General features: G+C 46.9%; 1 protein-coding gene across 5 annotated transcripts in view; it reads left to right on the top strand.

Annotated features, from left to right (window-relative positions):
* LOC146492542 (zinc fingers and homeoboxes protein 2-like) overlaps positions 1-12363 on the top strand; it is a 144432-nt gene that overhangs the window by 120243 nt on the left and 11826 nt on the right. For 4 of the 5 annotated variants that reach the window (XM_085149188.1, XM_085149192.1, XM_085149191.1 and 1 more), the window contains 2 exons: positions 1211-1388; positions 10923-12357. In XM_085149188.1, the coding sequence (XP_085005314.1) occupies positions 1211-1385 (175 nt within the window). In that variant the 3' untranslated portion in view covers positions 1386-1388; positions 10923-12357. Of the gene's footprint in view, positions 1-1210; positions 1389-10922; positions 12358-12363 lie in introns of those variants that run through there. The other variant, XM_085149190.1, reaches the window with a different exon arrangement.

The following is a 12363-nucleotide window of genomic DNA, read 5'->3' as shown; positions in this document are numbered from 1 at the left end:
GGCTTGTGCTGCTGTTTTCTCGTTGCCACATTAACATTGTTTTCAGGACATTAACCTACAAATCGACATGACTCTATTTAGTCTGCCTCTCCTTCAAGGAGCTTGGGACATGTTTGGCCAAATAACACAGCCATTACGTTGGAAACCAATATCTCCACTATAATTTGGGCAAGCCTTTTATTCTTCCCGTGAGCCTGCTCCGGGTTTCTGGCTCAGCCTTTGAAAACACCGCGGCGTGAACCTGCACTGACAGCACACTCGAATCCTTCTGGCTGCTGTTTATTTCATAAACTCTGCAACAAAGCACGCCGCGTGACGTGCGACGTACGGCCCAACAATGCAGAGCGATAAAGGAAACTGTCAGCGGCGCTCAGATGGGAGTTCGGGGTTAATCGTGTCCTTTTATTTGCCGATGTAAAGCCTGATTTAAAGCACGAACGCGCAGCTCGTCTCAGTGTTCCCGTGGCTGTGACAGAGGCTCGTCATGTGTGGGTTCGCTCTGTTTCCACAGAATTTCCTTCTTCAGTTTTAAATTATTGCAGTGATTAGTTTCTCCTCGTTATAATTAAAAACGCTCCACTTATGACCCACTCGCGTTAAATATGATTGTGCGCAATCACCTCAGTGGCATCTCAAAAAACCTGATTGACAGCTCTTGTTGGTGCTGAAGGACAAACGACTGGTTTTTAGTCCAGTTTCTTTGTGTGGGCTGATCGCACTTTCACCTTTTTTTCATGTTTGCTTCACGTGTGGCTGCTCGTCACTGAAACTAAAACACTTAGTTTCCTTTAACAGCTTCAGGCTGTTTTTAATGACGAGAAAATCTAAACCTTCAACAGTCTTAGGCCCAGGACGGCATCTGTGCTTTCCCTCCCATTAATTTCACATTTTTACCTCACCGTTAATTATTTTTTAATCTTTTTTTATTGTTTTATTTATCAATCTTGAACAGACGGCATCATTATAGGACTGATCGTCACTACGTGACTCTAACGAGACAGGTGAAAACAGCGACAGGTGCTAAGAGTAACACTGAACACAGGTTTTAACTGCTGGCTGCACCAAAGCGTCCCCAGCAGAGCTCTGTGGGCACTCGTTAAACTCCTAAAGCATCCGTGATTCCACATCAGTCGCCACTCTCGCTGTTTCAAATGTTAAAATCTATTTCCTGCTATGTGCTCCACCTAACGTGACGCTCTCGGCCCGACAGACTGAGGCAGCAGAGCGTGGCGGAGCTGAAGAACGGGGGACGGAACGGGGGCGTCCTCGGAGGAGTGCGGGAGGTGTTCGGGACCTGGCTGGAGGACTCGAGGCGAGGGCGGGAGCTGCTCGTGGACAGAGAGAAGAAGATGGCGGAGGACGCGTCTGGGAGGCTGACCGGATAAACGGTGAGTTTGAGTTTCGTGGCGGCGTGTGGCGGCTCCCGAGTCCTTTCTGAAATGTTTGAGTTCAGCGAGAGCAGATGGCCGCTGGAAGGTGCATCCACGGCAGAAAGTATTTAGCGCGTGTTATAAGGGCAGCGTTTTTTAATTAAATCTGTAACTGAATTGCATTCATTGGCAATAAAAGTGCTTTTTCTTAGTTAAATGATTAATCACTTATTTTAGAAAATGCCAGAAATGACAAATGACCTCCTTTCAAGCAATTAAATGAAGCATGAATCACATCTTTCCGTGGTGCATCTCTGATTTTGGCCATTCTTCTGTAGCGAGAGAAGCACAAATTACCTACTGTGTGAGTGTAAAAGGTGGAATTTTTCCAGAAACCAAACTTTCGTTGACAAACGTGGAATGTTTTTCCACTTCTGCATTGTTTGCATCTTTGCTCTCCGGCAGTTTTCTTCTTCATGTTTTTCCCTGTACGTCGCTGCTGCCTCGAGGTCAGTGCAGTCCAGCGGCAGGATCTCCACCACAACAAACAAACCCGCACGGACACGAACATCCCTCGCAAATAGCTACAAAACATGTGCTTTTTTTGTGTTTTGTGTGTTTCTGTTGTTTGTGCTCGCTGAAGCCTTCCTGCGGCTGTCTTTAAAACACACTTCAGGTCTCACGTTCAGCTTTTTGGCCGAGGCTGTCTGCTGCTTCACTCTAATCTACAGAGTCGACCTCGTTACATGAAATCAAACTCGACTTAAATTCATCTGGATCAAAGTTTTACAATTTGCTTTAGTCTTAGCACAGTCATTCTGGGTCTCTGTCACTTCCTGTTTTATTTTGAAACACTATTGAGCTATATTCCCTCACCTGCATCTACTCACGTCCTGTTTTATTTTGAAACACTGTTGAGCTTTATTCCCTCACCTGCATCTACTCACTTCCTGTTTTATTTTGAAACACCATTGAGTCTTATTCCCTCACCTGTATCTACTCACTTCCTGTTTTATTTTGAAACACCATTGAGTCTTATTCCCTCACCTGTATCTACTCACTTCCTGTTTTATTTTGAAACACTATTGAGCTTTATTCCCTCACCTGCATCTACTCACTTCCTGTTTTATTTTGAAACATCATTGAGTCTTATCCCCTCACCTGCATCTACTCACTTCCTGTTTTATTTTGAAACACCATTGAGCTTTATTCCCTCACCTGCATCTACTCACTTCCTGTTTTATTTTGAAACATCATTGAGTCTTACTCTTATTTGTTCCACCTCTCACTCTTACATCTTTGTTCCTGTTGGGGAGTTCTTCCTCCCCACCATCACCAAATGCTACTCAAAGGGCACCATCACATTTTTTTCACATTGGAAAAATAAATAAATAAAGATTATAACGCCTTTATTTTACCATTTAAATCCCCTTGAGGTGTTTATTGTTATGAACATTTGAATAAACTGTCCTCGCCTCTCGGTGTCCTGCTGGGATTGGCTCCAGCCTCGCGGTGACCGGAGCTGGCCGCGCGGCGAGGAAAATGGATGGATGGATTGAAGTGAATTGAATGTGTGGCTGCAGGTTTTACCACCTACAGACTGAAGTGATTTAACTCAGCGAGGCCCTCATTGGTCCCCCGTGTCCCCCCTCCCCTCCTCTCCCAGCCTGTCAGTGTTGAAGCCAACACCTCGATCCCAGGCAACAAACAAACCCACTCGAGCCAATCACCGTCTGTGTGTGTAGCTGTGTGAGTTTTGGCTACAACCGCTCAGCAACAAACACCAACTTCAGGAAAATTTAGGGAAAAAAAACATTATTGGAGGCCCAAAAATAGCAAACAGACCCCCCGGTGCGGTAAAGTTTGATAGATAAAAGGCTCCGCCTGGGCAAAGTGTGATGACAGAGTGAGGCCGGTTGTTCCCTCCTCTGTCTGTTCTGACAGAAGATTGAAAGTCTTAATGTTTCTACACGGCTTTCTGCTTATCAAAATAGAATCGGTTCAAATGATTTCCTCAAGACAAACGGCTGTAAACGAGGCAGACACTCCACTTCTTACGGTGTCACTTTTGAAAGACTGTCGCCACTTTCGGGTGCCTTCAAAATCAGCTCCTGACAGCTGGAATCAATAATCAATATGCAGCATTTTAAAAAAACCAACAGCAAGCGTGGGAGTGGGAAGTAAAACGCTTCCTGTCAGTGATATTTGAAAAAGGTTTCTGCTCCTTTTACCTGCCTCGCTTCAGTCCAAAAAAAGGCTTTATTTATCCCACAGGGGAAAAAAAGCTGAGGCAAAGTGACTCGTGCACATAATAATACAACATCTGAAAAAGTAGTTCCTTCCCACATAAAAATAACAGAGGAACACTGTTCACGAAGGCGCCGGAGATAAATTACACCACCGCTTTGAAGACCAACTGCGCTACAGAAGCCACAAAGATCCAGAGCAGCGTAAAAAGTTATTTTCCTTTCAGAAAACGCAGCGTACTCTCTGCTTTATGCTGCGTTTGAATCAGACGCCCAGAAACTGAAACTCTGATCTCAGATGAATAAGAAACGCAGCGCTCTGCTCGGCACTAATAAAGACGGTTTCCGGTGAAAACACAATGAAATAAACCGTGACAGAGGAAAACCTCGATGCTGACCTCTACTGCGTCAGACAGGAAGTTCTGACAAACGCTTAAACGTCACGCTTCCTGCTCGACTTTGTGGTCGGTGCCCGACGATGTGGCGCTGAGGCACACATCGTCGGGCACGATGAGGCGCCGTGTTCGCTTATTAATTATTAAACATTTCTAAAGAAGATGATGCATCACGCACCATTACTGGTGTTTGGCTGGGAAACAGTCACAGTTGAAGTTATACTGCTACCTTCAATCTTCTGCGTCAGTTTCTCTGCACTGTTACTACAGAGTTTGCAGGCTAACGGCATGCTAACATGCTCAGAGGTTAAAATGCATGGGTTTAGCGTGCTAATTAGCACAAAACCCTGCAGCAGAGCGTGGAGTGCTTTGGGTCTTACCGTCTCGATGTTCTGGAATCCAACACGACAAATGACAACCTACGGACTTATTTGGATAATTATGATTAAGGAACTGACCTCACAGCCCATTGTTCCTTCAGTGGGCTGGTTTCAGTCATTATGCAAATGTACTGGTTATAAGATTGAAACCTGCAGTCAGAGACTGAAGAAGTCACCTGATGATGACGAAACGTTTCTCCCAGAAAACGCTACGTCCAGATGAACAGAATCAACTTTTGGAGATTTATTTTCCTGGATGATTGAGATGCATCAAGACTACGGACTTATCAATCACACACTAACACCGACCTCTCTTTAGTCTGACTGCAAACACACTTGAAACTAGAAACTGAGACTGTAAACTCATTGGGAAGTGTTTGCTGAGGTCACAGATCTGAGCCGGTTAAGTCGTGCTATACAAGTGAAGCAGGTTCAAAGCCTCATGGCTTCATGATTCAGACCCAGTGACCAGTTACAAGGCTTTGCAGAAACTGGAAGTCTCACACACTTTAGCATTCTGTTAAAAGCTTCTGTTCCAAAGTATAAACTTCATAAAATTCATGTTACTCAAAGTCTGGATGTAATGAAGAAGCAAAGAAGAAGAAGACCAAAAGAAGTTGATGATGAAGAGACTAAAGCAGTCAAAGAAGAAGTAATATTCTCATCTTTCCACCAACATCACACGGTTACAGCGGGTCTTCTGCACAGACATGACGTTGACATCAGGGTTCAGACTTCGCTGTGACATCCACACAGTTTCGTCTTTGTCTCGCCCTGAGTCGAGGTGCACTCTGATTGGTTACCTGAAAACTGGACACAGATTCTGCTCGCATGTGTTTGCTGGAGATGTTTGCTCCATCAGTGTGCTGCAGCTGCTCTCTCCACCCCTCTGCTCCAACCCTCACCTCAGAAGAGGCCGCCGTTTACAGAAATGAGATGTCCAACATGATAAAACCCAAATCAAACCGTCCTTTTTCCTCAGTTCATGCACCAGCAGCTGCTGCAGAGCAGCGAAACAGGAAGAGTGTGGCTTCATCAGCGGCGCCTGGGGGGTGGGGGGGTTGGTGATTTGGACCATGCGCGGGATGATAAATTAACACGAGCAGCTATCTAAACCCTGGCACTTTGTTGGCGGCTGGCCGCAGACTCGCCCGCTTCTGCCAGACGCTCGGCTCTGGCGCCGGTTATCGCTGGAGGGCCGAGTTCTGCTCTCCAATCAGTTTGGCGCTCCGACGACGGCGATGCGTGGCAGGTGAACGCTGGAATCACCAAACGCAGCTGATGGAAACACCTGCTCCAGATAGAAGTTCACACTCGAACTCGGGAAATATGCGGCGCCGACTAAAACATGGCAACAGGAAGCTGAATTTTCTCATTAAACCTCCAACAGGAGTCGATCGGCGTGCACCGACTAGCAGCTTCATCGCCGAGGCCACGTTCAGGAGAACACCCCCCCCCTCCCCGTTCAAGGGCCGTAGCTAACCATAACACTCCTCCCCTCACCCCCCACCCCCGCCTCCATCACATCCATCTGTTTTCGTACCCGCTGGTGTCTAAGCACAGACACACCTCCCCTCCTTCAAGCCAGCCGCGAGACATTCATCTCCTCCAGGTTGGACACGCTTGAACCTCCCCCCCTGGGAGACATCCATGAGGCATCCTCGCCTCCACTGGCTCGCCTCCACGTGGAGGAGTGGCGGCTCCGCTCTGAGCCCAGCCTCCCTTCAGGGAAAGCTCGTTTTTTTCCCTCCTCGGTCTCACTCCTGTGGTCAGGACGCAGAGCTCGTGGCCATATGCGAGGGCAGCTTCAACCAGTAAGACAGCTTCACCTTCACCACAGCCTCCATCAGTCTGCCGCTCCCCTCCGCCAGAGTGGGCACTCCACCCTTTCCCATCAGAGAGCGTGGGCCAAACCTAAACAACGACAAACGCTGACGTCATCTGTTCATATGTGGACGCTCTATAGTCAGACACTCGGGACTCCACAAAATCCTGAGGGAATTTCTCCACCTTTTCACTGCTGGTTTGGTTTTTCTCCACCAGCTTGTATTTTACCTCTTTGATGCCGAGCATGGCCGTAACGTGAGTAACATAAAAACAGCTCAACGTGTGGACGGAAAACCAAAACTTCAGGCTGAAAGACACTAAACTGCTCTCCAGAGTTAATAGGAAAACACGATGTGGGCTGCTAAACCACTCCGAATGACAGCTTTCGGAGTAAACACAGTCAATTTAATCCTTTGTTCAGATGAAAATATTGATTTGGTGCTGCTCTGAATAAACTATTAGAAGCATGTTTATACTCTGACAACAGACCCACAAATCACAGCCAGTGAAAAACGGTCGATATCACAGCAACAAGGACAAAAAATTGCATTCTGTAATTAATCTAAAAGCAGAAATACAGACAGAAAAGCACAATTTAACACACACCAGTCAATAAAATCCAAATTTGAGACCTTGAGAGGAGAAACTGCAGCAGAAATAAACTCGACTGTTTTCCCCCGGTGCTGGTCTGAGAGCGATCGCTCGGCTTAATCAAAGCCGCCGCTCGTCAGAATAAAAAAGCATTCAGGCGTTAAGCAAAACATACTAGAAATTAAACATACGTTCCCGTTCTTATTCTGCTGTAAGCGTAAGGCCGGTCTGTTGGAGAGGAGGCCGAGGTAAACGGGGGGTGGAAGGGACTAAAACCTGCTGAGGAAATGAAGAACGGGAGGAGGAAACGAGGCGAGACGCGTTCAGGTCTCGAACATGGAGAGGAGCGAGGGGCTCCGAACATCGGCTTTCGCTCTCGCGCTCCCTCCTTTTCCATTTTACACATGAGGTTAGGGGTCAAAGGTCACATCAGCAGGATGATACTAATAAAGAGCGCTAAAGAGTGATGGCATCAACCAGATTATATTAGGGAGTCGTAACGACCGACGGAGCAAAAACAAATTTCTGCAGCAGCGCTAATTGATGTCCCCGGCTCATCTGAGTGTGTGTCTGTGTGTGTGTGTGTGTGTGCGCCCACCATCCATTGTCCTGTCTCACTAATCACAGCAGCTCCGGGCTTCATTTAATCAGTGGAGCGCGGCGTCTGTAATAACTTATCAACAGTCGTACCTTATAGATGAAGCCTTAATTGCTGACATGCTGCAGAGCTGCTCCCTCGCTGTCATCATCATGATGCGAAACACCGAGCGGCGAGGCGATCACAGTCACTCCCGCGTCACCTTAATCTTAAAGGAACATTCGTTTATTTTCCATTTTGTCATTTTTAATAAAAAGGTTTTTTTTGATTTGAAGTTGCCTAATTACTCAGAGCTCCCAGCGCTCCTGATGCTGCATCTGTGTTATTGTGGTCTCAATCTGATTGGTCCATTTGAGCAGGATAGTCAGTTTTACCCGTCCGCCTGTAACGGGCTGATGGGGCTCTGTCGTCACCCCCCGCCGGGCGGCGTCGAAGCCTAGGTTTGAGAGCGAGGCGACGCAGGGTGTTAAAGGTGTGTCTGCTGCAAGGCTGACGGGAGCTCAGGTCGCTCCTCAGTCAGACGTGGCGTTTGCATGTTTGCAGGCTGTGATTGGCCTGAAGGGTGAGGCTAACTCAGGACCGTGGCTAAGAGTGAGTGTGGGTGGGGTCTGTGCTAGCTTCCAGTCTGAGGGGAAGAAGCTGTTTGTGAGTCTGTGGGAGTGAGACCTGATTGACCTGAGGCGAGTCCAGAGGGCAGCAGGTCAAACGGGTGGTGGGCGGGATCGATGAGGTTTAGTGTCCAGTTCTTGGTTAACGCGTCCGCGGTTTGTCAGCCTGAAGGCAGAGTGTCAGGTGAGGAGACCAGGAGCTGTGATTTCTGCCACCATTGAGCCTCAAACACCTGAGAGAAGACGCTCGCTAGAGACGGTCTGAGCTGCGGCGTTTGCAGCGACGCGCTGAAAAGCAGTTTTTCTGGACTGGCAGCAACACGTGAACACTCGGATAAGTTTCCCCAGTTTCACTGAAAGTTGGGGGTCTGTGAGCGCTCAGAGGAACATCAGGCTGTCGTTTTCCTGCTGAAGTCTTTGAAAGACGCAGCTTCCTACAGCTAAACCACTGACACTCACCAATTATTTCCCAAGTTAGTTATTAAAACAGAGACGCGTCTTTATTCAACAGTCATGGCTGTAAAATTCACCGTAGTCTTCTGTATCTGGACTCAAAAAAGCTCGAGACGAGTTAGTCACAGTTCAAGCTGCTCTCAGTTACGTTCTCTGTGGAGAACATGTGTCCGTCTGTATGTTTGTGTCTTTTGTAGCTGTTTCTTGTGTCTCTGTAGCAGCTGTGCAGTACTCGTCTTAGCGCCTGACTCTTTGTTTGTGTCTTTGCAGTTGTTTGTTTTCTCTTTGTCGCTGCATCTGTGAGCCTGCTCTAACCTGTGTTCTGTGTTTTTCATCTTCTTGTAGTCAGTTTGTGTCTTTTTAAGTAACGTTTAGGTGAAGCTCAGAGGGCCCTGACTCTGGGCCTGACTCAGTAACACGCTGTTTACGTATGTGAGGGTAATAAAGTTTTGTTGTGGCTTGTCAGCTGGTGTTTGTGATTAAACAGCTGATTGAGCAGCTGTTCGCAGCTGAAGAAGACATTGAGCAGTTTTTCCTCTTTGACTCGAGACCTGATGGATTAATCTGTGTCGAGCTCAGAGGAGCTTAAACAGAAGCCGCAGGGATGTTCGCCGTTGTTTCAGTTTTTATTTAAAGCGAGCGCACTGATCAGACACACTGTGGGAACTGCGTACGGTCCTGTGATGCAGCAGCTCGTAGCTCGACCTGAAGCGGTGGCTCAGTCTCTCGCAGCACGGCGAGGACTCTTCTTCACAGCGTTGCTTCAGTTTATTGAGGTTTCGTGTATGCACAGCTCTGTGAAGGTCCAGCCTCTCGGTCAGGCTTCATCTGTGGTCACACGGTCGGTGACTGTGAGGTGGTCAAATCAACAGCCGCCCACCGCCGTGCTGACAGCTGGTGAAGAGGCTTTCTCCTGGCAACGAGCCATAGCTACTCAGTCCTTTCATATCTGTAAGGTCATGAACTTTAACCCTTTAAAGCCGGTCGGAGCAGCACGCTCTGTTTTGTAACTATTTTTAAATCCCGGTAGCTCTGCAACCACGTGAGCTAGCGCAATAATTTTTTTGCATATGAAACTGGAGGAGTTGTACTTACATCTTATGTCATCAGCTTGTCCTCGGTCACAGTTTCCTTCCACATGTAGCTTTGCAAAAACTGCATAAAAAGCACTTGCAGCAACAAAAACATAATATTCCAGAAACACGCTTTGCCGATCCGATCAGCTGTTTGTAACACTTCCTACATTGGATTAGACATCAGCACGAACTATCACATGTCCGCCATGACCTGCCCGAAACCGGAAGTGACGTCATTTTCGCAGAAATGTAGTTTTTTTACCATCAGGGCCTCATGAGCCTATACTGGTGTTTTTAAAAGTTATGTTTGACTTTATGACTTTCTGTGTGGTTTCTGGGATGCTTAGGACTCATATTGCACTGGAAATAGTTTATTTTGATGCATATGCTGCTTTTTTGCAAATTTGCATTATAATATTTATTTTCATTTTTCCTGCAGTATATAAAAATTGGTGTATTTCAAAAATAAAACTATGAAGACACTCAAAATAAATTTCCTGTGGTGGGAAACTATTTTGTGCAACTTTTTGTATTTACAGTTTTGAGGGATAAGCCTCTTAAATTTCTCTAACTAGAATATATGTTAAAAAACAAAAACGATTTTAAATTTTTTTGTAGTTTATTGCACTTTTTTGCAATTTATGTAATTTCTATGCACTTAATGCAGACATATTATTAAAATCTGGGCTGTAATGGTTGTATTGATGTATAGCAACTTGAAATGCTCCCAAAAATGGCTCCACAGCATGTAAACATATAATATAAGCTCTGGCAGACTTGGTTCTATGGTCGGTCTTAAAGGGTTAAGCTGCTAACCGCGGCCTGCAGAGCGACCGCAGGGTGAGTTTGCTGGGACGTCCACCCAGGTGAAGACTGCGACACCTGAACGTCTCAGACCTGCAGACTGGAACAGTTTCCACAGAGCAGCTCAGACCTGCTGATGATCAGTTACTCGATGCTGTTTGACGAGCAGCAGCTGGCTGGAGTTTACCCACAGGTCACCTGCTGTTTACGAGCCGCTCGCTGTCCCGCCATATAAAACTGTGTTTGTAATCACAGCGGCCTCGTTTAATCTTCGGCGCAGTTTTGCTCTTACACAGATTAAGCGAGCGCGCCGCGGCCGCTCGGGTCTGCCGCTGTTCTCTCACAGCGTGTCCCAGTTCCCGGCGGCACCGGGCGGCCTGGAACGCCGACTCGGGATCAACGATTGCTTTTTAATCCCCCCGCGCTCGCTCGCTGCTCTCTGCCTCTTTTTGTTTGGCTTTGTTTTCATGTTTTGTTCTCGTGACATTTGTGCCGCCGAACATTTGACAGGTTTTAATGTGTTTTTTACCCTCCTCCCCCCTCCTCCCCCCCTCCTCCCCTCTGTCCATTTCAGGTGTGAATAAGATTCGCCTCCATCGCCTCCGCCACCGCCGCTGCTGCTGGAAACATAGAAGAGGAGAAAACATGAAGAATGGAGCAACAAAAGAAGAGTTTCTCAATTATCTAATTTTTTTTCCCCTGTTCTTGTGTTTTCAGATTTTTTGGGTTTTTGTTTTTAATCTCTTGATTGTCGCATCCCGGCTCACGCACAACATCCTCCTCCGTCACGCCGTCAGCGACCTGGAGCCGCCGCGGTGTAGATGTGACGCTCGCGCACAAAAGCACGAGTTTGAACACGATAGAGCCGCTGCGGCGCTTTACTGTGGGCTGCGCCCAAATTGAAATCTGAAGAGCGCGAGGAGAAATTCAGGGTCACGATCTGTGAAGATAATTGAAACCCCCCCCACCCCCCCCCCCCACCTTTACAGTGGATTTCAAACTGCTGCTTTCAGTTTTACAATAGTATTATAACACAACTCCGTCGCACAGGCGTCCTGCAGAGCGCCGTAAACAGAGTCGGACCCTTTAAATGTGTTTTGTCTTCAGGGGGACAAAAGTCAAACATTCCCTCAAAGAAGTGAAGTGGATCACTTCCACTCCCCCCGAGAATAAATCCACAAACGAGCCGGGAAACAAAGCAAGTTTAGGTGAACCGCAACAACAAACATGAAAACAACTCGTGTCCCTTTAAACCAAACCTTTATTAATTCCTCAGCGCACGCTTTGGGTGAATTAAACGAACAATTAGTATTTCACTCGTGCAACATCAGGATTTATTCCAGTCGTTCTTCGTCCTTGTCACGGCCGTCCGTCTGCATCATTATGCAACTCTTTATTTCTCCACCTGAGTCGGAGGAAGTCACCAGGATGTTTTATTCAGAGTCTTGTTTTTTAAATGATTGTTAAACGTATTTATTGAACTGCCGAGCTGCAACTGGAGCCTTTAACTGCCAGTTTCAGCCTTTACATCGGCTCGGCGCTGCATCGTGAGACGAGCGAGTCCTTCAGCGCCACAGAAACTTTCTATATTTACTTCCTTTTGTTGTTTTTCCACTGGAGTGTGGAGTTGTCAGCAGCACCGTATTAAAAGCTGCTTTGGTCGGCGTGACGGCGCACGAGGCTTTGTTCACGCGCAAGTGGACGAGTTTATTCATGTTTCCTCAGATTGGTTGGTGCTTGAGAAACGATTCGCCGGCTAAAGGAACGCCGCGCGATTCAGTCTGAGTGCCGAGGAAGTGTTTTTATCCGATGTTAGAAATTAAAAGAAAACATTTCTCTGTTAATCGAGCTCCAACATACATGTTAAACTTATAGCTGTTAGACTTCAGTGGATCCTCATTTCACGTTTTCAACACCTCAGAAATATGTTCGTGAGTTTAACCGAACTTTTATGTCCAGTCACATGGCCTGTTACTTCACTTCCTCACGGCTTTAGGTGAATCACCTCTGTTACA

The sequence above is a fragment of the Neolamprologus multifasciatus genome, chromosome 22, assembly GCF_963576455.1.
Source record: "Neolamprologus multifasciatus chromosome 22, fNeoMul1.2, whole genome shotgun sequence".
Classification (NCBI taxonomy): Eukaryota; Metazoa; Chordata; class Actinopteri; order Cichliformes; family Cichlidae; genus Neolamprologus; species Neolamprologus multifasciatus.
Note: the sequence above shows the minus strand (reverse complement) of the source record. Positions and strands in the feature narration are given on the sequence as shown.